General features: G+C 44.9%; 1 protein-coding gene across 1 annotated transcript; it reads left to right on the top strand.

Moving 5' to 3' along the window:
- Positions 1 to 2,431: 2,431 nt before the first annotated feature.
- On the top strand, positions 2,432 to 19,666 carry col28a2a (collagen, type XXVIII, alpha 2a; the record flags this gene model as incomplete). Its single annotated transcript, XM_084442932.1, has 33 exons — positions 2,432 to 2,576; positions 3,196 to 3,770; positions 4,435 to 4,455; positions 4,566 to 4,631; positions 5,967 to 6,020; positions 6,173 to 6,217; positions 6,301 to 6,327; positions 6,657 to 6,701; positions 7,157 to 7,201; positions 7,344 to 7,397; positions 8,800 to 8,868; positions 9,236 to 9,304; positions 9,501 to 9,569; positions 12,180 to 12,248; positions 12,833 to 12,901; positions 13,164 to 13,232; positions 13,424 to 13,492; positions 13,875 to 13,946; positions 14,129 to 14,197; positions 14,300 to 14,371; positions 15,081 to 15,149; positions 15,327 to 15,395; positions 15,609 to 15,677; positions 16,274 to 16,411; positions 16,640 to 16,708; positions 16,885 to 16,953; positions 17,259 to 17,339; positions 17,445 to 17,480; positions 17,567 to 17,603; positions 17,952 to 18,509; positions 18,698 to 18,978; positions 19,183 to 19,348; positions 19,395 to 19,666. 33 exons carry the CDS (start codon positions 2,432 to 2,434, stop codon positions 19,664 to 19,666), a joined length of 3,687 nt encoding a protein of 1,228 aa, XP_084299058.1.
- Positions 19,667 to 21,336: the final 1,670 nt, after the last annotated feature.

Below are 21,336 nucleotides of genomic sequence, written 5' to 3'. Positions count from 1 at the left end.
CTTTGACGGATTCTTTGTGCAGAGCTAAACAAAACATCAAACAAAGCAAATATAACTAAGACAGGTTGGTAGCCGAATGTACGCAGATGTAAAATCCGTATCAACAAAAGATATATGGAATGTAAAAATGGAATGTAAAAAAATCTTAGAAATTATCTTCTCCCTCTCTCTCTCTCTCTCTCTCTCTCTCTCGCTCTCTCTTATCTTATATATACATATATATAAATAAATAAAGTGATTTATATGCACAACTATTTTTTTTACTATGTCTGTGTTTATACAGCTTGCCATGGCTGTTGTATCTTGGACGCTAATGCGTCTGAAATGAAAGAGAGGGCATCTAGGGACTGTTGCCCCATGACCAAGAAAAAACATACTTTTGAGAAAGTGTCATAGGGGTCACTTAAGTGCTCTGGGGGGCAATATATAATTTACAGGTATTTTCTAATGTACTTTCTTTGAGGTCTGCAGAAATAACAGGCTATTCGAATTCCCATGTAGAAAGCATACATTGGAAAGGGTGTCACCTGTCAGTGCAAAGGAGAGAGCTCTTTGGAGTAGATTTCTGCCAACCCTATTATTCCGTGCAGCATTCTTTAGTGTCAGGAGCACTCCTCTGATTACTCTCTGCCTGCAGGTTTGGAATATAAAGGCCCGTCACCTCCAGCTGCACAGCTGGAGAAGAGATGCATGATCCCCTTAACTAGTCTGCACAGGACCAGCCCCCAACCCTCTAACCTTCCGCCCACACCATACCAGCACTAAGGTCACAGGTCACAGCCACTATAGTGAATGGTCATTTCATATCGTGGTCTGGAAGGTGCCACTTACTTCGTCTACAATGATTATACCTTTGTGCAACAGTTCATACCTATTCAACCCCTCGCGTCACCCCCCCCCCCTTGGCTAGTCACTGTCATGAAGATGGTCACAGGAAGAAACAATGAGATATACTGTAGCACCTTTTGAGGATTTGCAACATTTTTTGCCACACGACTGCATGAGTGTCCATAGGGACTTCATATCTCTAAAGGGAACAGACATTTTCTGCTGACAATTTCATTGATTTAAAGAGACATCAATAATAGCCATATTCACTCCATTTCTATACCAATGCCTCCCAATATGTGAAAGTTCAGAATGTGGATTTATTACTATTTCAGCCCCAGTTCACAACAGTGATACTAACCATTGCTCACTCATCCCTACGGCTCATTCCACGAAGTTGAGAAATCTGAGTGCGGAGGAGCCTGAGGACAACTGATCAACATGAACTGACACAACTGAACTGTGAAGATCTATGATAAACTCTATCTACAGATCTACGTTGAAAAGAAGTTGCCACATTTCATTGACCAGTGAAGATTATTCTAGGAAGGTTCATTAACCCTTTAATTACCACTGGGCAGCTCTGAGGAGAATGACCAGACGAGGCCAATGCCCTAATCTCTGATCACATGACAACCACTGTCGTACTCTGTGGTATGTAAGAGGGAAGGTTTAATTATTACTCTGCAAGACCACAATGCACCCTGCTCCTCTCCCCCATTGTGTGCACTTGGTAAACAGACACAAAGGGATGTGATATTATATTACATATTGTGAATGAGATCATCCTTTCGTGGTATCGTCACTGTGTGTCAGGGATGATAATTGAAAGTAAATCCATGCCAACCACAACCGCAAATGAATAAACATGACTTGGTGCAGCCAGATGAAGAGATACAACACTTTTGAAGACGTGTGTAGTATAATCTCCAAACGGTCCGTGAGAGTAGACAGACACCCAATCCCAGCCCACCGCCCTGGGGGCTCGGGGGGGGGGGGGGGGGGGCGGGGATGGGGGCCCCGGCTGGAGTCTGCAGTTATTTGGAGGTCCTCCTCTCTTATAAGAAGAAGGGGAAGGCTCAGGGGGCTCACAGACACATTGCACCTCAGGATGACTTCTGCTGCTGCTACTCAGTCAGGGAGCTAACCGGAACCCCCCCCCCCCCCCCCACCATCACTGCTACAGTCTCCCTCACTACCTGCAGCTCAACCTTCTGAACCCCCCACAAGGACACCTGGTTATCAGACACTGGAAGGTGCTGGACCGTGTGAGTCAGGTAAACTGCTTAATATCTTATTTTCAGTCTTCACTGTCTTGCAAATTAATCCAAGATATTTAAGGGATATGTATTTTATTCGTAATTCACATTATCTGTATTTACAAATGCAGTATTTTATAGGCCTACCACAACATGGATACTGTGTAAATTCAAAAATTCAAAAAGAAAGCCGCGTTCATATTAATGAGTTGCTATGGAAAAAAGAGCACAGATGTTGTTCTTCATTTTCTGACCCATGTACTGTAGGCTACAGTAGGAGTTTATTTTTAAATGTCTGTTGTCTGGTATTTCTCTTTCCGTGTAGTTTCTCTACAGGGGGGACAATGGTGTTCCCTTCTGTAACGCTGGTCCTGTTGGTGACGGGACTTACTAGAGTTTTGTCTCAGGATTACTATGAGGAGAGAACAGTAAAAAAAACTAGAGGCAAACTGCTGGCAGCAAACAGCGGGACAACACATGATGGACAAGGTAGGAAAAACCTCCCTGAAAAATACTCCCTGCAGCTTTACAAATATCTCTGGAGCTGAGAATTTTTTAATCCAACATTATTTTTTATATCTAGTGACACTTGAAAATATCAATCTGGTATGAGGAAGTCCCCTCATATCTTATCTACAATGTTTCAGTGTTAGGTGTCTAGTCAATCTAACATTTAGATGTGGTATAAATATTGTCAGGTAGGGGGGATTCATTCAGTACAGAATCCATTGTCATGACTGAGAGATGGTTTAGAAGAGTTTATTAAATAAAAATAATAAAAATATGCATATAGCAATATGCATAAGCTCCATCTTGGTGAGATGATGTCATTTTGTAGGCTGAAAAGTTCGCCTCCATTCGGTTCTGAGTCCAAAATCCCTATGGAAAAAAAGAATGGGATTCATGAAAAATGCCGGAAATGAAGTCTGCGTTTAACAGAGGCTCAGACACAGAGTGCTAACCTTTAAGCCTACAAAGTGACATCAGACCTCACCGCTCTATGTGGAGTGAAATACATCTCCTAGAGCTAGCTTGTCCCTGGCCTGTCTGTACTTGTGTGTGTGTGTGTGTGTGTCTGATAGCCTGCTTCTCTCTGATGTACCACCAGCCATTCTTGATGAGGACTGCGGCCTGGAGATCTCCTTCCTGCTGGACAGCTCCGAGAGCGCCAAGGAGAACCACGAGCAGGAGAAGCGCTTCGCCACGGACGTGATGGAGCGCCTGCAGGGCGTCCGCCTCGCCAGCGGCCGCTCCCTGGGCTCGCGCGCCGCCCTCCTGCAGTACAGCAGCCACGTGATCATCGAGCAGACCTTCAGGCAGTGGCGCGGCGCCGACAACTTCAGGTCCCGCATCGCGCCCATCGTCTACATCGGCCACGGCACCTACACCACCTACGCCATCACCAACATGACCAAGATCTACCTGGAGGAGTCCAGCCCGGGCAGCGTCAAGGTGGCCGTGCTGCTGACCGACGGCATCTCCCACCCCCGGAACCCGGACATCTTCTCGGCCGTGGCCGACGCCAAGAACCAGGGGGTCAAGTTCTTCACGCTGGGCATCACGCGGGCAGCCAACGAGCCGGCTAACGTGGTGCAGCTGCGTCAGCTGGCTAGTTCCCCTGCCGCCCGCTACCTGCACAACCTGCAGGATGTGGACATTGTGGACCGAATCATCAAAGAGATCGTAAGTATGATCGTCCAAGTTGCCTTGTTTGTCCAATATTCATGTAATACAATGGGGCAGTTATGATCAGCACCAGAGTCACTGCTTAAGATGCTATCAGCATACCATCTTGGTGGCCTAAGGTAGTGTAGACTGGAGTCTGAATGACTGATATACAGTAGGCCTACTATATGGATGCAGGAGAGTAGGCCTATGACAAGATAATGACTGGTTCGTGACAGCATGCATTTAGTATTTTAGTTGTTTGCTGTACAGCTGTTGCCTGACATAAGTATGTTATGAATGCGTATCCCACAGGAATTCCATCGACGGAGGTAGAGCTAATGTGTCTCAAAATTATGAAAAGAGCCACATACTTGCGGTTACCCCTGACATTCCTCTCAGTGGAAATAGTCAGGGTGCATTCAGTCATATTCTCTTTGTAATAACATGTGGTTTACATTTTGACAGACCAGTTGACTGAGAACATGTTTCTCTTGTAGCAATAAAAAAATCTAAAAAATCTAAAAATGTATTAATAAACAATTATGCATTAAAGGGAAGGCCCTTATAACTTTGAGAATGTTGATGTGAATGTACCTTAACATATCCAGCATAATCGTTTTTGATTAATCTCTCTGACTAATCTCTCTGATTAATCTATCTGCTCTATCTTTCTACACAGACAGGTGTGGCTGATGAGGGGGTAGGTACTTACACTTCTGAAAACTATCCGCGTCCACAAATATATAATCAATTTAAGTAGTCATATAAAGTTGCACTATGATTCTGAAACCTTGTTTTGCCCATGTGAAGTGTCCCCTGGCCCTGGCTGCGATGTGTGCGTGTGAGAAGGGAGAGAGAGGACCAAACGGCCCCGCGGTGAGCAGCCTACTTTCACTCAAACCTTTTAAAATGCCCTGCAATCACGGAACACTTTCCCTATGAAACACTAGACAGCGGCTTTCTCTGGACGGGCGGCTTTCTTTGAAAACTTGCAAAGAGTAAGATAAGGGGAATCTCATATTGGAGGTAATTGCTTGGCTTTTGGTAGTTTAGGAAACAGGATAATTGCTTGTGATTGCAACACAGCCTGTGGGCAAAACATGGGTGTTCTTCACCGCATATCCTGGTCAGGACCGCTCCACGGCACCAGCAGGATGGTATTTTGTTACTCTCAATGATCACAAACGATGTCTCTGTTGCTAACCTGCATCGTGCCCGCCCGGTTCCGAGTCCTGTTTCCGCGCAGCGCTATTGCAGTGCGGAACGTTGAAGCCGAGTCCCCCTTTGCGCTCGCGCCCCCTGGAACCCTGCGAGTTATTACGCATTTCCCATCCCACATGAGATGTCTGCCATGGAAACCGGAGGCACATGTAGAGCTTGACTCCCAATAAAACAGGACCTTTTGACCAGCGTAAATAACGCTTCCCACCCCCACTGTCAGGGTCAGCTACACAGGGGACAGAGCATGTCGGAGGGGCTTTAAATGCTTGTGAGGAACAGCCTTCGTGATCTTCAACATCATTCATGCAAACCATACGCCCCCCAACAAACACACACACACACACACACACACACACACACACACACTTTGCCTGGCCCCCCAGCTCCACAGAAGGATGACAGCTCAAGTAATCAGTCAGTGTCCTCGGCGTCTGACAGTTTGCCGGGTGCTGACAGACAGCTACATGATCATTAACCAGGTGCTTTCTCCTCAGAGAGATTCCTCACATTCTTACACACAGACTGGGAGGCTCTCATAATTGCTCTCATTAGTTTAATAGCCACAGACCAGAGATGTGCTGAGAATAGCCATCGCCACACGCTGTCCAGGTGCCACAGAGCACCGTGACCTCTGACCTGTACCAGGAACCAGCATGTCCAGGCGTGCTTTATAACATGATACAATGGATGGATGGATGGATACACACAAACACACACACACACACTGACAGGGCTACAGCTACACCCCCTGTGACCTTGTCCGGTCTGCTCTGTTCAATCAATGCCTCTAACCCGAGGGCAAGTCTTCCACTTTCACCAAATCTGGGAAGGATTCTTTGCCCACGATAACTCTTTGCTGGCTGCAATCACTTACCATTTGCATATAGTGAAATTCATAAACATTCTCGTGGATTTTGTCGCAGCTTGTACAACAATGTTGGCGAGGACAGTGGAGAAAGTCTGAACGCATGGTTGTGTTTCATTCCTCAGGGGAAGAAAGGTCGCCCAGGAGACGACGGAGCCCCCGGTCTTAAAGGCTCAAAGGTTCCCGATATTTCATCCGGCACCTCCACGTGGGGTTGGCTGAGCGGGATTCTGTCTCGTTGATTGGACTATTCATGTGCTGTACCTACATTTGATTCAGCTGCATGAAATACGAGAGTATGCTAAGAGTCGATGCTCTTCTTTCATTTCAGGGTGAAGGGGGGCTGAGCGGACTTCCTGGTCTAGAGGGTGCAGAGGTGAATGAACCTACATGGTCAATACAAGTCATCTTCTTCATACTCAACGCTGATCTACTCTTTTTTTAAATCTTCATTTGCAGGGAAAACCCGGATATAAAGGGGAGCAGGTACGTGATTCAAGTTGATATCAATGTGGTCTGACTCACCGGATGTAGGCTTTGGGGGTCATTAGTTTATTATTGACCAATCAGTGGCAACGGAAGATTTTCCTGGCCCATTCAATCCAGACTACGTGAACAACAACAATGTAGACGATTGTGATTGGTTTAAAGAAATACAGACAGTCTTTTCCCCAATATCTCCGAATGGTAATGAGTACCGCCAGACGTTTCTCCAGCGCTGACACAGCGTAAACGAAGTGTGGAATATCAATGCATCTGTGGTGGTGAAGCTACTGTACATCGACCCTGTGTAACGTCTTGATTTCCTCACACAGGGTGAGAGAGGAGAGTGTGGCACCCCAGGAATCAAAGGAGACAGGGTACAGAAACTCATCTGCCACCTGTTAATGAAAGCAGTCTTTAGTTAAAGCAGCTAAGAGGAGTTTTTCAGTTTATGTTGATTTTAGCGGCACCTGTGGACAAAAGCGGAAGTGTTTTCCCCTAAAAGATGACTGCATTTCCCTTGAGCACCACCGCTTCCAGTCATGAAGATCTCTTGCCTAGCCCAGCATTAGTTTTGGAAGCCAGCAAAAGAAAGACACTACTTGCCAGGATGAGTAGAGTAAATAAATCGTTTCGTAGAAACGTAGAATGAAACAGCCAATCTTCTCGCTGATGGACGCATTTGCTAATGTAGGTAATGTAGAGGCATCAGTATTAAAATAAGACTGTTTTATAAAACAGTCAAAAACTCCTAGTAGCTGCTTTAATCTTGTATTAGTGTATGCTGTGGCGTGCAGCTAAAGCTTCTGTTCCATGCGATGTCCACTCATAGGGTCCTGAGGGTCCAGTTGGCATCAGGGGAAGCAGAGGCCTACAGGTAGGGCCAAACAGAGACATGTACCCCTGTAAAATGATGCTCATATTATTAGACCATTTTACACCTCTGACCATTTCCCAGTGTGAGTCGTCCTACAGTATCCTTGTAGCCTTGTTAATGACCGTTGGCTGTTCCTGCCCAGGGGTTGCCGGGACCACAGGGTGACAGCGGCCCAGAAGGACCCCAGGGGAAGCAGGTTAGTAGACTCACAAAGCCAGTAACTCATACTTACCTCTCCAGGCACATCTGCTGTGACCTTTCAATTTCCCTTTTATTTGGAGTTTTAAAAGAGGGGTTCCGACTGTACCACCCATTTTACTACCTGGTGGGGGGAGGGGCGTGTCCGTCCGGTAATAGGCACCTGTGGGAAACATTGGCCCGGTGCCAGTTCCTTCCATTTCATTCATTTAGCAGCGTGGGGATTAACCATCCGTTTTCACATGCTCACACTTATCCTAATGGCAGGGATCCTGTTTCTACTCACACACACACACACACACACACACACACACACACACACACACTAGGAACTGCCTACAGCGCTGTTAGCTTCCTTAGGCCTGCCGAGCGGATTGTCACAGCATTTAATAACAGACATCAAATGTCAAATCTCATTCTCCTGTGCGGACATGTAGGTGTCCTTTCACAGAGAAAAGGAACAACAGCACTGGTGGTCTCTTGAAATTAGTGTGGAACTGTGGAATGAGAACTCTGAAAGAGGGAAGATTGAAAAAAGTGAGTGGTTATCTGGGAACTGCTGTTGTTGTAGGTATAGAATAGTGACTGTTGCGAGTGTCACAACGTAGGACTTTGTGTCGATAAGGATTTGATGCTTACTGCTCCAATGAGCCTGCTTTAGTTATGGAATGTTAGCTAGGGCTCTGTCTTGCTTTGCAAAAATGTGTTAAGTGATGAGAGGCCCTGGTGTTTTGGACTGGCCCCACTTCTTTGTTGTTTCTTGTTTTGGGTGAAAAGCGCGGGGTAGTAAGTAAATCTCATGATTACTGCAAACCTCTGTGAAACATGGCCTCTAGTCAATTGTGACGGGAGAGACTGACTGTTTTTTCCCCCCCTTGTGCTTGGAGACATCACCGGTAGGCAATGTCTGGCTCTAAGATTTGCCTCGACTTGTTGGAGCCCAAATGTTTAGCCCACCAGTCTACAGTATGTACAGTCCATACAATTGCTAAATGATTTACAGCATACGCTTGTGTAATTACATACCTTTCAGATTGTAGCTCTGATACTGTATGAGATGGGTCTCTGTTTGTCACCTTAAAAGTCCTCCAGGTGTGTGACAGTGAATGTATATCAGTTTTAATTGAAGCCCATATGGCATGTTGACACTATTAATATTACATTCTCTTTGGTTAAAATGGATCAAAGGCAGATGTCAGGGTGTTAGGTCATTTCATCTGAATGTTTTGCAAAACAACGTTGTCTGATCTGAAGACTGAATTACAGTGTTTACCCACCCTCCAGGCGGGCCTGTGCTCTTTTATTGCATTGGATCAGAACATCTGACTTGGTGCTGTGGGGAGTCCGACTCCCTGGTGCCCCTCGGTGTTGACCTGGACCTCTCATGTTTCTGACCACAGGGGGAGCGTGGGCTGCCAGGGCCCGCTGGCATTCAGGGGGAAACCGGAATTGGACTTCCTGGACCAAAGGTAATTGACATTATGAAAAGTAGCCTACTTACTGTGCTTTATGAAGTTTGTACACTATACACACTTTTCACACTCACTGTATATACAGTACACTTACCACACTCCGTTTTGTATATTGCTTTTATTTTTGTATATTGCTTTTATTTTTGCCTTCGTATTTTATAATCCTCTTTGCATTGTCCCGTCTCGTCCCTACACCCTGTCCAATGTTGTCTCCATGTTATGCACCATTGACCGAAAACAAATTACTAGTGTGTTGTAAAACTACATGGCAATAAACTATTCCGATTCTGATTCTGACCTCTGTGGGACTGGTTGAATGTTCTAAGTCATCTGCTGCATCTCACCATGTGTGGGTCATCTCCAGGGTGATTTGGGATTCCAAGGCAGGCCAGGCCCGCCGGGACCTCCAGGGATTGGGGAGACAGGCCTGCCAGTGAGTGGGAAGAATCGCATCTATGCTGCATGTCATAATGGTTGCAGTGAGACCCTCATATGATTCTTTTTTTTTTCAACTTTGCAAGTGACTGTCACGGAGAGGTAATATGAACCAGTACGAAAACCACAAAGGCAGTGGATAGATCTGATCTTAATCATGGAGAAATGCTAATACTGTCTGGTGTCTTTCACAGGGGCCTCAAGGGCCACACGGGGTGCAGGGGGAGAAGGGACCCCAAGGCGAGGGATTCCCTGGACCGAAGGTACGATTACAGTTCTGTCATGAGAAAAAAGGACCAGGAGAGAGACATGATCTGGGTAAAAATTATCCTCCAGTTATTGTCGTCGTCCTCCAATCAGAGCATCGTAAGACTACCCCCAGCAACCTTTCTGAGATTCACCGAAATACAAAAAAATATGCAGACAAATATGTAACTTCCTTGAGACTACGCGTAGCTAAATTCCCGAAATACACAGCGCTGCATGTTTCATTCATATGTCAGAAGTACAGTATGTTTTAATGCTCTTGATTTGCCAGAGCACTGTTTGTCTGACCATAGTTGACATTGGAAACAGACATGGCTAGCAGACCTGAAAGTACAGCAACATGAAAGCACAGTTTCTGAGTCTCTAGATATTAGAGGAAGGAAGCAATGAATCTGGCAGATTTCAAGTCTCTTGTTCTTCAACACATGGGCTGCATCTGTCAAAACCAGACCCCCTGTGCTCCAACACATCTAGTCACAACTCAAGTACTCATTCGAGTGTTAGCCTTAAGTCTGTAAAAACAACCCTGTTTCTCCAAGTTGCAACTTGTAAAGAAACTGAGGCCCCAAATATGGTCACGCAAAACCACTTTGTATTAGCCTACAAGCCAATACATCAATAGTCAACGCTGTGAAACAATAATTCAGATAGAAGCCTACTTAATTCCTGTACAGTAAGCTAGAAAACATATACCACCACATCTGTCTGTAGTCCTACAAATGAATGTAGTACTGACAGCCAACTCTATCTCCTCCTAAGCAACTTTAACTTTCATATAATTAGGCTATTTACATGTAGCTCTGTAATTTGCGCTCTTGTACTTTATGCACGAGGATATTTCCTTTCCTGTGTAGCCTAAGATGTTCACTTCTCTTCTCCAACTTTACGCTCATTGCTGATTCATCCATTCTCACACCTAGGCCATTTAGGGTTCCAAGCACACTTTTGTTCCCATTCTTTTCTTTCTTTCTTTCTTTCTTTCTTTCTTTCTTTCTTTCTTTCTTTCTTTCTTTCTTTCTTTCTTTCTTTCTTTCTTTCTTTCTTTCTTTCTTTCTTCTTTTCTTTCTTTCTTTCTTTTCTCAATTGGCAGGTGGGTTGCGCATCCCACCCACTACTACAGTATATGCACATAAAATGGCACTCAGTTGACCTCTAGGTGGCGCTGTAACAAACATGTTTACGTTTTTGCAATTATCTCAAGAATGGCTTGATGTACAGTCAAAATCCTTACATCATTTTAATCAATCAATTCATCTGCATCTTTACTCCAATGGTCTTCTGCACTAAAAATTTAACATTTTGGGACTTTTCTTCAATTTTCTCAAAAACCTATTTTGGTGAATTAGTCCCGAACATTTGCCAGGACCTTTGCCAATCTAAAGTTATCAAAGAAATGTCGATATGTGTGACTAAATTGATCTGACAAAATTTTAACACGCATGGGAGGAGTACACTGTAAAAACATGACCATTATTTTTGATGACAGACAGCTGGGTTCATTCAATACATGTAGAAACAGGAACCTTATCATAAAGTTGTTGTAAGCTACGGTACATTGAGTAAACTAATAAACTAGAGACCAAAGTATGTAGCAATATATTTTCTTTATCCTGATTTCACCCCTCTTCCTGTGAGGAAATATAATAAGACGCATACATCCTGGAAAATCACTGTAACGCTGAAAATGTCCTGAGGCAACTCAACATCTGTCAGAATACTGCCAGAATCATAGGCTCTTATGGGAAGACCCACGCCTCCCCCTCCCCAAAAGGGGTCATAGCAGTTCTATACGAGGCGTACCCCCCCACCCCACCCCTCCCCCCACCCCACAATTAATATGTGCCTCTCTGTGTGCATGTCTGCATTTCATTATTGTCAACTGTTGCCGGAGCTATAAACATGCTTTCATTCAACGCGCTCGCTCTCTGGAAAGCGTACAACACTCACAGGAGAGTTCACATAAACACATTTAAACTTGACTGTCAGCTGTTTAAAATACCATAATACCACTTGTGCATGTAGGATCAGCTCACATATCAGTCACTAGATAGAACCAACCGCTGACTGACTACCTCCACCACTGACTGGGAACAAGGAGGGTTTGGTTGCATGAGTGTGTGTGCGTGCGTGCGTGCGTGCGTGCGTGCGTGTGTGTGTGAGCCGGTGGGAAGTGGCTCAGGGAAGGATGGTGATGAGCTGTCTTTGTCCCTCATGGAGACTGCAGTCTGGCTGTGTGTGCGTGAGTGTGTGTGTGCGTGAGTGTGTGTGTGTGTGTGTGTGTGTGTGTGTGTGTATGTGTGTGTGTGTGTGTGTGTGTGTATGCAGGTGTGTGTATGTGTGTGTGTGTGTGTATGCGTGTGTGTATGCGTGTGTGTGTGTGTGTGTATGAGTGTGTGTGTGAGTGTGTGTGGGTGTGTTTGTTTGTGTGTGTATATATGTGTGTGTGTGTGTGTGTGTATGAGTGTGTGTGTGAGTGTGTGTGTGTGTGTGTGTTTGTTTGTGTGTGTGTGTATGTATGTGTGTGTGTGTGTGTGTGTGTGTGTGTGTGTGTGTGTGTGTGAGTGTGTGTGTGTGTGAGTGAGTGACGATCTGTCTTTGTCCCGCAGGGGGATCGTGGCCTCGCCGGGCCGAGGGGGCCCAGAGGACAGACGGGCGCTGGAATCAAAGGAGACAAGGTGGGCTGTAAATATCTCAGCTAATGAATGCCACTCACACAAACACGCCATGGCCGCCCGACAAAGAGGCTAATGAAGTTCATAAAGAAGGCTGAATGTCCTTTTAGGTGGCAGTTAGGGGCGAGGGGGAAGAGACAGCTGGAGGGGCACTAGAGCTCTGGTTACTGTGGGAAAATTGAAAGTAGAACGTGGCATGCTTTTTCCCACCACGTCTAACTCTTTAAGTATTTAAAACATTTTATATGGATGATGAATCAGATTCAGATTCTTTATTTCGTCACATTTCATCACTTCGTAGTGTTCAGTCACAGTGAAATGTTGCTGCCGGCTCCAAGATGTGCTCATTACAGATAAAGTACAACACACAATTTAAGAATCACACAAGAAGTATTAATATCCAGTATAAAGGTAAGATATTGAGTATGGATGGATAATGCATATATGCTATATAATCCATCCATACTGATATCTTATCTTTAAGGCGCAAACTAATGGACCTGACTGAATAGATGAGGAATCGAGTTGATGACACAGTGGGGTGATATTAAAGACCAGACCTGACCTCCTCTGTGTTGAACCCTCAGGGGGAGATCGGGCATCCAGGTTTCCCAGGACTCACTGGGCTCACGGGGGCAGGCATCCAGGGAGAGAAGGTGAGCTGGACGGTCCCATCGCCTCCTGAAATGCAACACACACGCACACACACACACACACACACATGCACACACACACACACCGCACACACTCATGCACACACACACACACACACAGACACACACACACGCATGCACACACATACTCATGCACACACACACACACACACACACACACACACACATGCACACACACACACATACACTCATGCACACACACACACACACACACTAACTTGTGAGTCTAACGTCCATTCCCCAGGGAGTAGAGGGTCCGAGGGGTCCGCCAGGAATCAGAGGCCCCCCAGGGGAAGGCTTCGCTGGACCTAAGGTTGGTGCCACACCAAGCCAATAGCGGCAGTTGGATGGATTTAGTACCATATTTTGTCCTCGTTTTCTTCTAATCTTTGAGTATACAATGCTGTCAGAGATCTTATACAGCACAGTGAAGGATAACTAGACAAACAGTTTATGTTTTGGGTATGATTTTAATATCTTCAAACGGTTTCTGTATATTTCTAGGGTGATCAAGGGTTACCAGGAGAATTTGGATCTCCGGGAGAGAGAGGTGCTGGTGAGCCAGGAGCCAAGGTAAGACTACCTCATCTACTATAGAATAGAATAGAATAGAATAGAATAGAATAGAATAGAAAGTATATTTGTGTAAGAAGTACAGGTACAGTGTAATTCTTGTCATCACTTGTCCTTAGTATTTTATCAGCACTAATCAGTTCATCATTCCAGTCCTTGGTACGCAACTAGACATTTAAAGGTTCCTAAACTGGCAATTTACTATCCATAGTCTAGCGGTCTATCAGTATCATCCTCATCTACTTATCCCATCCAATCATGGACGACTGTGTCTGTGCCCATGATGTAGGCCATATATTCAGTGGAATCAAATAACCATGCTTTCCTCCTCAGCATGTTTTCTGCACATTGCTACTACAGTATGTGCTTCTGTCTGTTCCAGGGTGAACCTGGGGCGTATGGACTGGGCGGTTTACCGGGTCTTCCAGGGGAGGACGGGGCCCCGGGACAGAAGGTTTGTTACTCCAGACCCCCTGGGCACCTCCAGACCACAGTTTTAGATGGAACCCAACAACACAACTAAAGGGAAGATGTCTCTCAATTTCTTTATCATACCCTCCTCTGTCTCTCTCTCTCCCTCTCTCTCTGTCTCTGTGTCTCTCTCTATCTCTCTCTCTCTCTCCCACTTTCTCTCAGGGTGAGCCTGGGGCCACTGGCCTTGCCGGTGTAGAGGGAGCCCCAGGGATCGGCACCCAAGGAGAGAAGGTACGATATGTCCCTTCCTCACAGCCGCTGTTCACATGAAGCCATTGTAGACACCATGAGGGTCCGGTATGAATAATAAGGACGTTCTCCGACCGCTCGCAGGGCGACCAGGGACAGAGGGGAATCCGTGGGTTACATGGACCTCCTGGCGGCTCTGGGCCCTCAGGACCCAAGGTAAGAAGATCAAATTAGGGGTGTCATAATATAACGGTTTTGCAATAATCAGGTTATTTAAAAAATGTAATGTAAATTATCCATCCATAATATATTGTGTGAGGGAAATTCAATGAGGAAAATGACCTTGGAAAACCCTGAAGTGCTCACTGTTGATTTTAATATGCCTGTATTAAAAATATTCCTATTGATAGCGTTACAGCCCTGGATCAAATCGAATCAAACTTTATGTATATTGCGCATTTCATACACAAAGGCAGCACAATGCGCTTTGCAGAAAGAAAGCGGGGAGAATATAAATATAGGCTACTGATCCTACAGCAAATTTTCCAGAGGGAAGCAAAAAAAACAGTTCACCCATTTGAGCCAATATAGGAGAACTATGAGAGAGATATCGCCAGCTACGATGATTGGGTGTGTTAGCGGGCGATGGAAACAAACAGACTAAACATTCTCTCTGTATGAAACCTTCCATTGTTTGTTCTGGCCCTTGTGGAGGTATGTATTTTACAGTGCACGTAAGCACAGAAGCAGCAGCTGCCTGTGTCAAGATTGATTTCATCTTTGTCCAACGTCTTACCGCAGTTCAACCCGAAAGCTCAAGATAGTTGCATCAGACTGACATACCTTTGCAGGCAGGCTGTTGGCGGTGTTTGGATAAAGGGAGTGTCTTGAACAGAATGACACAGTGAAACTCTTTGACTTCCAGGGGGAGCCTGGCACACCGGGCCGGCTGGGCATGCCAGGACTGCCGGGGCGGGCCATAGCAGGTCCTAAGGTAACAAATAATACTGCTATTATCACCTTGTCTCCCAGCACAGGTCTTGGCGGGTAGACATTTGGCAGGCCTGCAGATAAGAGACACTGTCACACACGGAGTCCACAGTGATGCATGGACCTCAGATCCTGGCTGAGTGGCATTGTAGTGATTTCCTTGTCTTGTTCTCTGGCTCAGGGTGACGTCGGCCCTCCTGGCCCTTCTGGGCCTATTGGGGAAACCGGCTACGGGCTGCCGGGTCCAAAGGTAACTGCTGAAACCACATTGAAGGGGTAACACTTGACATTAAGGTCATCATTAAGCATTAGTTAAACGGTAATAAGGTCCTTATACGATGCCTTTTAAAATTAATATGTGTTAATACAACACTTTTAAGTGTTAATAATAGTATTATAAATATGCTTATTAACTTGTGTTGAGTTAACTCAGTGACATATACATGGATGATGTTTTTACCAGGGGGATCGTGGAAATCCTGGATCCGCAGGTCCATTTGGGCCCAAAGGAGATGGTTTCCCTGGTCCTGTTGTGAGTACTACCATCCTAACACACACACACACACACACACACATACAGTACACACATACTATCAACACATCACATCTAACAAATGAGTTAACGCTGCATGAGATAACTTAAATATTCAGGGTTTTCTGCTAATAGTTTTTGATTTGGCCTTAGCGTTTTCGTGACATGAGACTGCATGAGACCCTGTGAATTTATTATTTTATTTTAGAATTTCAGTGTCCTGGCTTGTATACTGAAGCTGTAGCTCAGGAGGTGGAGCGGGTAGTCCAATGACGCAGGGTCAGCGGTTTGAATCCTCCTGTCCACACGTCTCAGTGTCCTTGGGAAAGACACTGAACCCCAAATTGCTCCCAATGAGCAGGCTAGTGCCTTGCATGGCAGCATGCCGCCATTGGTGTGTGAATGTGTGTGTGAATGGGTGAATGAGAGGGTAATTGTAAAGCACTTTGGACAAGTACATTTACCATTACTATTTACCAAGTATACTGCTAATATGGTACTAGTATACTGCAGTTTTTATCACGACCAGAAGGGCCGCCAAAGTTATATAGTGTTATATCATTCCGGTGTTGCATCGTCTCCTATTGTTTTTGTAGGGCCCTCCAGGCCTGCCTGGACTTCCCGGAGAGCCGGGCCCCGAGGGTGTTGGCATTCCAGGGCCTAAGGGAGACATCGGCTTCAGAGGGTTGCCAGGTTTGCCAGGCCCAACAGGAGCAGGTGTGCAAGGACCACCGGTAAGAAGCTAAAGTTGAGATATGATTGAACATTATGAAGGAAGTTTGCATGTTGTGATTAAGCAGCTTAAGGTCACAGCAGTTGTTTAATGAATGACATACCTGAACAAATATAATTTCAAGCCCGGCTGTGACAGGAATGCAGCCTGGGGTCTGTGGCCTGTCTGACCTGCCTGGTTCTATTATGGTCTGTCCACTTCTGATAACACTGACGTCGCTGATTTCCAGGGTAACATTGGAAGGCCAGGACCGTCAGGCCCTAGTGGACCCCCAGGAGAGGGTCTGCAAGGCCCCAAGGTATGATCATCAACAGTGGACAGAATCCAGAACTTCAGACAGACTCACTGCATAGCACTCCATGAACACCCAGACTATGAGCACATGAACTACATGATTGTGGGAGAAGAACTCCTCCTCCAGTGCGTCACACTCATCTGGATGATTGTTGACATTGTTGTTTTTATTTATTTCAGGGTGACCAGGGGTCTCAGGGGGTGACAGGACCGAGGGGACAAGTGGGAGAGGGATTCCCAGGCGTCAAGGTAAGAGGGTGACATTACAACACTATTATGACTGATACTAGGTGACATCAGGTGTATATCTAACACTATCATGACTGATACTATGAAGGTAAGAGGGTGACATCATCAGGTGTACATTCCCATAACACTATCATGACTGATACTATGTGACATCACACATCAGGTGTATATCTAACACTATCATGACTGATACTATGCAGGTAAGAGGGTGACATCATCAGGTGTACATCCCCATAACACTGTCATGACTGATACTGTGACTTTGTGTTTGACACGATCAACAATCTCCTTCCTCCTCGCTGCAGGGTGACCGTGGCTTGCAGGGCGAGAGAGGTCTGAAGGGATTTAAGGGAGATTTTGGGGATCCTGGGATTCCTGGGGAGTCTGTGAGTAGATACAGTTAATTTTTGTTGTTTTATTGTCATTAAAAAGGGTTGTTTTCAAATCTGGTCATTTCTCGAAATAGTAACATTCCTTTTGTTATTATTCAGGGGAGAGCAGGCATAAAGGGTGAAGCAGGGCTCACAGTAAGTTCAAACTTTACCGACCACAATAAAGTTTAGTGAAGCAGATAAATATGATATACTGTATCTCACACTCTTATCTTTTCCAGAGAGAGGATATCATTAAACTTATCAAGGAAATATGTGGTAAGATTCTAGTACTTAAACGTTAAAGGAGCAGTGTGTGATTTTTGGTGAAATCTAGTGGTGAGGTTGCAGATTGCAACCAACTGAATACAATTACATGGTGAAAAATGGCGGCCTCCGTGGAAGGACCCACTCCCTATAAATATAAATAAATAAATAAAGGGCTCCTTCTAAGGTAACGAAAAAATAATGATTCTTATTTTCATTGGATTATACATATTCCATTTCTGCCAAGTCTTCTGCCATGAAATTCTACACACTGATCCTTTAACCAATGAAAAATTAAACAAGAATTAAGTGTCGATCTTTGTGTGAAGTTATAAATATGAAGAGTTTGTCTGTTTTCAGGATGTGGAATCAAGTGCAAGGAGAGGCCGATGGAACTTGTGTTTGTCATCGATAGCTCAGAGAGTGTTGGTCCAGAAAACTTTGAAATCATCAAGGACTTTGTCACCACGTTGGTGGATCGCACCACTGTCGGACGCAACGCCACCAGAATCGGTCTGGTTCTTTACAGTCTGGACGTTCACCTGGAGTTCAACCTCGCTCGCTATGTGTCCAAGCAGGACGTCAAGCAGGCCATTAGGAAAATCCCTTATATGGGCGAGGGCACCTACACTGGCACTGCCATCAGGAAAGCTACCCAGGAGGCCTTCTTCAGCGCCCGAACCGGGGTTAGGAAAGTGGCCATCGTCATCACAGACGGACAGACGGACAAACGGGACCCAGTCAAGCTGGACATCGCTGTGCGCGAGGCCCACGCTGCCAACATCGAGATGTATGCTCTGGGGATTGTCAATAGCTCTGACCCGACGCAGGCGGAGTTCCTGAGGGAGCTGAACCTCATCGCCTCGGATCCAGACACTGAACACATGTACCTCATTGACGACTTCAACACTCTGCCGGGTAATACTAACAACAATATTGTACATCAAACTCCCAGCTGTGTTTAGAGGCAAACCCAGTGACATTGAATCCTAACTATAAACACATTAGAGGCAGGTGAAGCAGAGAGTTGCTCAACATAAAGCATAGCATCTTGCTGTTTTTTAACATTTGTAATTAAATTAAGCTGTTTTGTTTCGCTCTCTCAGCCTTGGAGTCTCGACTCGTCAGCCAGTTCTGTGAGGATGAAAACGGTGCCCTTATTTATAACCGCATCACAAACGGCTATGGAAACGGGAACAGTGCGCACGGAGAGGAGAGCTACAGGTACAACGGCTATGGCGTCAATGGATTCGATGGCAACAACGGCTACGGTGATACCTATCGGGAGGAGGTCGCCAACAAGAGACGCACCAGCAGCCAGAGTCATGTCCGAGGGCGTGGGGACACCTTCGCCCTGCCCCTCAACGCTGACCCACTTCCAGCGCAGGTCAATGTTCTTCATTACTGTGTATACATGCTGCATGTATCCATCATCAGGCAAACTCTCCTCTTATTAAAGAGAATATGTCATAATAAGTTATATGGAAATGCGTATATATTCTTAATTACTGTGTCAAATGTGTGGAGAGCTTTTAGAATATGAAATATTGAATAACATTTGTCTGGTGTGTGTGTTAATGCCATTGTCCAGCAGGAGGAAGATGATGAGGGTGAAGATTTAGACTTGAGGACTCATGTGGCTGTAGTTAACAAGACTGCAGCCAACTTGCCTGTGAGGGAAAACTCCCATAGTGCACCTTTCTCACCCTCCAGCCCTCCTCAGCCTGTTATCCCTGTAATCTCTGTCCTGCCCCAAGGTGAGCCTTGACTGAAACCTACTCACGGTGTCATTATGAGTAACAGAATACGCCCTCATCGCGACTTTTACTTTGAATGTCCTGTATCTCTCCCTCTATGTCGTTCTGCCAGGGACCACTCCTCTGGATCCCCGCTGTAACCTGGGTCTGGACCAAGGCCCGTGTAGAGAGTATAGCATTCAATGGTACTATGACAAACAGGCCAACGCCTGCGCACAGTTCTGGTTTGGAGGCTGTGAAGGCAACGGCAACCGCTACGATACGGAGGATGAGTGCAAGAAAACCTGTGTTCTATTTAAAACAGGTGAGGCCCCATAACTGTGTGTCATCATACACATATGGCTCTGTTAAATACTTTGTTTCTCATTCACCCTTTCATATCTCCACAGCAGGCTAGAGACAGCTGCTCAGGAGCTCTCTTCAGATGAACCTTCCAGCCAAATGTGGAGGGGACTATTTGAACAGCATTCAACAATAAGTAGTCTCCTGTGCGACATTATGGTGTGGTATTACAACTGCCGTTTAACACTGAGAAAGGCTTCCATTTTCAGCCCTCTCGTTCTTTCTTGGGAAGAAAACATAGGCATTGAGTTATTTTATGATAATGAGGACTTTCCTTCAGTCATTTTCATTTTGAAGAAATGTCACGGTGCTCTATGAAATTGAAGTAAATGCAAATTGTTACTGTTGAATTACATTTGAAAAGTGACCAGTGATTACCCTATTTGAAAGCTTATTGATCAACATATTACCTCAACATTATGCATAGCATTATTTTAAGTTGCTAAGTAATACATTTAACAACCATTTTCATCAATTCAGGGGTTAGCTAAGCTGTAAAGTAAAAAAAAAAAAAAACTTAGTTAAACTATTTCAGGTTTTTAGTTTAATTATGTCAATTCTTACATTTCTGTTGAGACATACTGTACAAGCAGATTCTGACAGAGTATTTTTCTTACAATTTTAACATGTGTGTAGTTGATATTCGGTTAAATACAGTACTATATGTGCTGTTTTCACTCTTCCAGCTAAATGCAATTAATTTGTCAATTTTAGGGAAACAGGTACAGTACTATGCTTTTATTTGGAAATGCAGATACAAAAGCTACAAATCTGATTTTGAGTTTGAAGTTGGATATTAATCACCAGCCATTTTGTAATTCTTAGATTTATGTACTATGTCTGAATAATGTTGTTTTTATTTGTTTGTTTTTAATAATAAAACGTAAAAATCGTCTGTCTGATCTGTCTGCTGTGAGGTCGAAACTAGTGATGCAGTGAAACAGCATTGATACATCCTCTCTATAATGATATCTGCTGGTCATTCTGACGCAGTGCAACAGCATTGATACAGCTTCTCTATAATAACATCTGCTGGTCATTGGACATGGATTCCTCTCGGCCTAAAGAATCTAGCTAGCCCTGTTTTGAGCAGTTTGGAGTCGATAAGTGTCAATCTAGTATAATGTAACTTATGTATTGTATTTCATTCGCCTGTGCCTCATGCATATCATCCTGTTGACTCGATAGCTTTTGACATGTCCGACCGTTTGCAGCAAAATTAAAGGATTTGGTGTAGTATGATCATAGGCGATTTTACCCTCTGAGAGTAGGGGGGGCAACATTTTGACGTGAGAAAAAAAAAAAAACAGTTCTGCCGTCTCGTCCCATCTATTTACAAAGAATACCAGTTGTGAACAGTATGCTAATAAGAAATCCGTATGACAATTCAATATGTACAACGCATCAAACTTCATCTAGACACCACGAGCATGTCAATATGACTTTATGACCGAGCACTAGGCCATACCCAACATCACAACATCAAACTGCAACTGCCTGCTGGTGCTAGCTTCCTCGCCGATGGTGATGTTGCTAGTGCTAGTGCTGGTGCTAGTGCTAGTGCTAGTGCTAGTGCTAGTGCTGGTGCTGGTGCTGGTGTTAGTGTTAGTGCTAGTGCTAGCTCCGATAGCCTCTGGAGCACTTCT

This window comes from Borostomias antarcticus (assembly GCF_949987555.1).
Source record: "Borostomias antarcticus genome assembly, chromosome: 9".
Classification (NCBI taxonomy): Eukaryota; Metazoa; Chordata; class Actinopteri; order Stomiiformes; family Stomiidae; genus Borostomias; species Borostomias antarcticus.
This window is presented reverse-complemented; position numbering and strand designations above follow the sequence as displayed.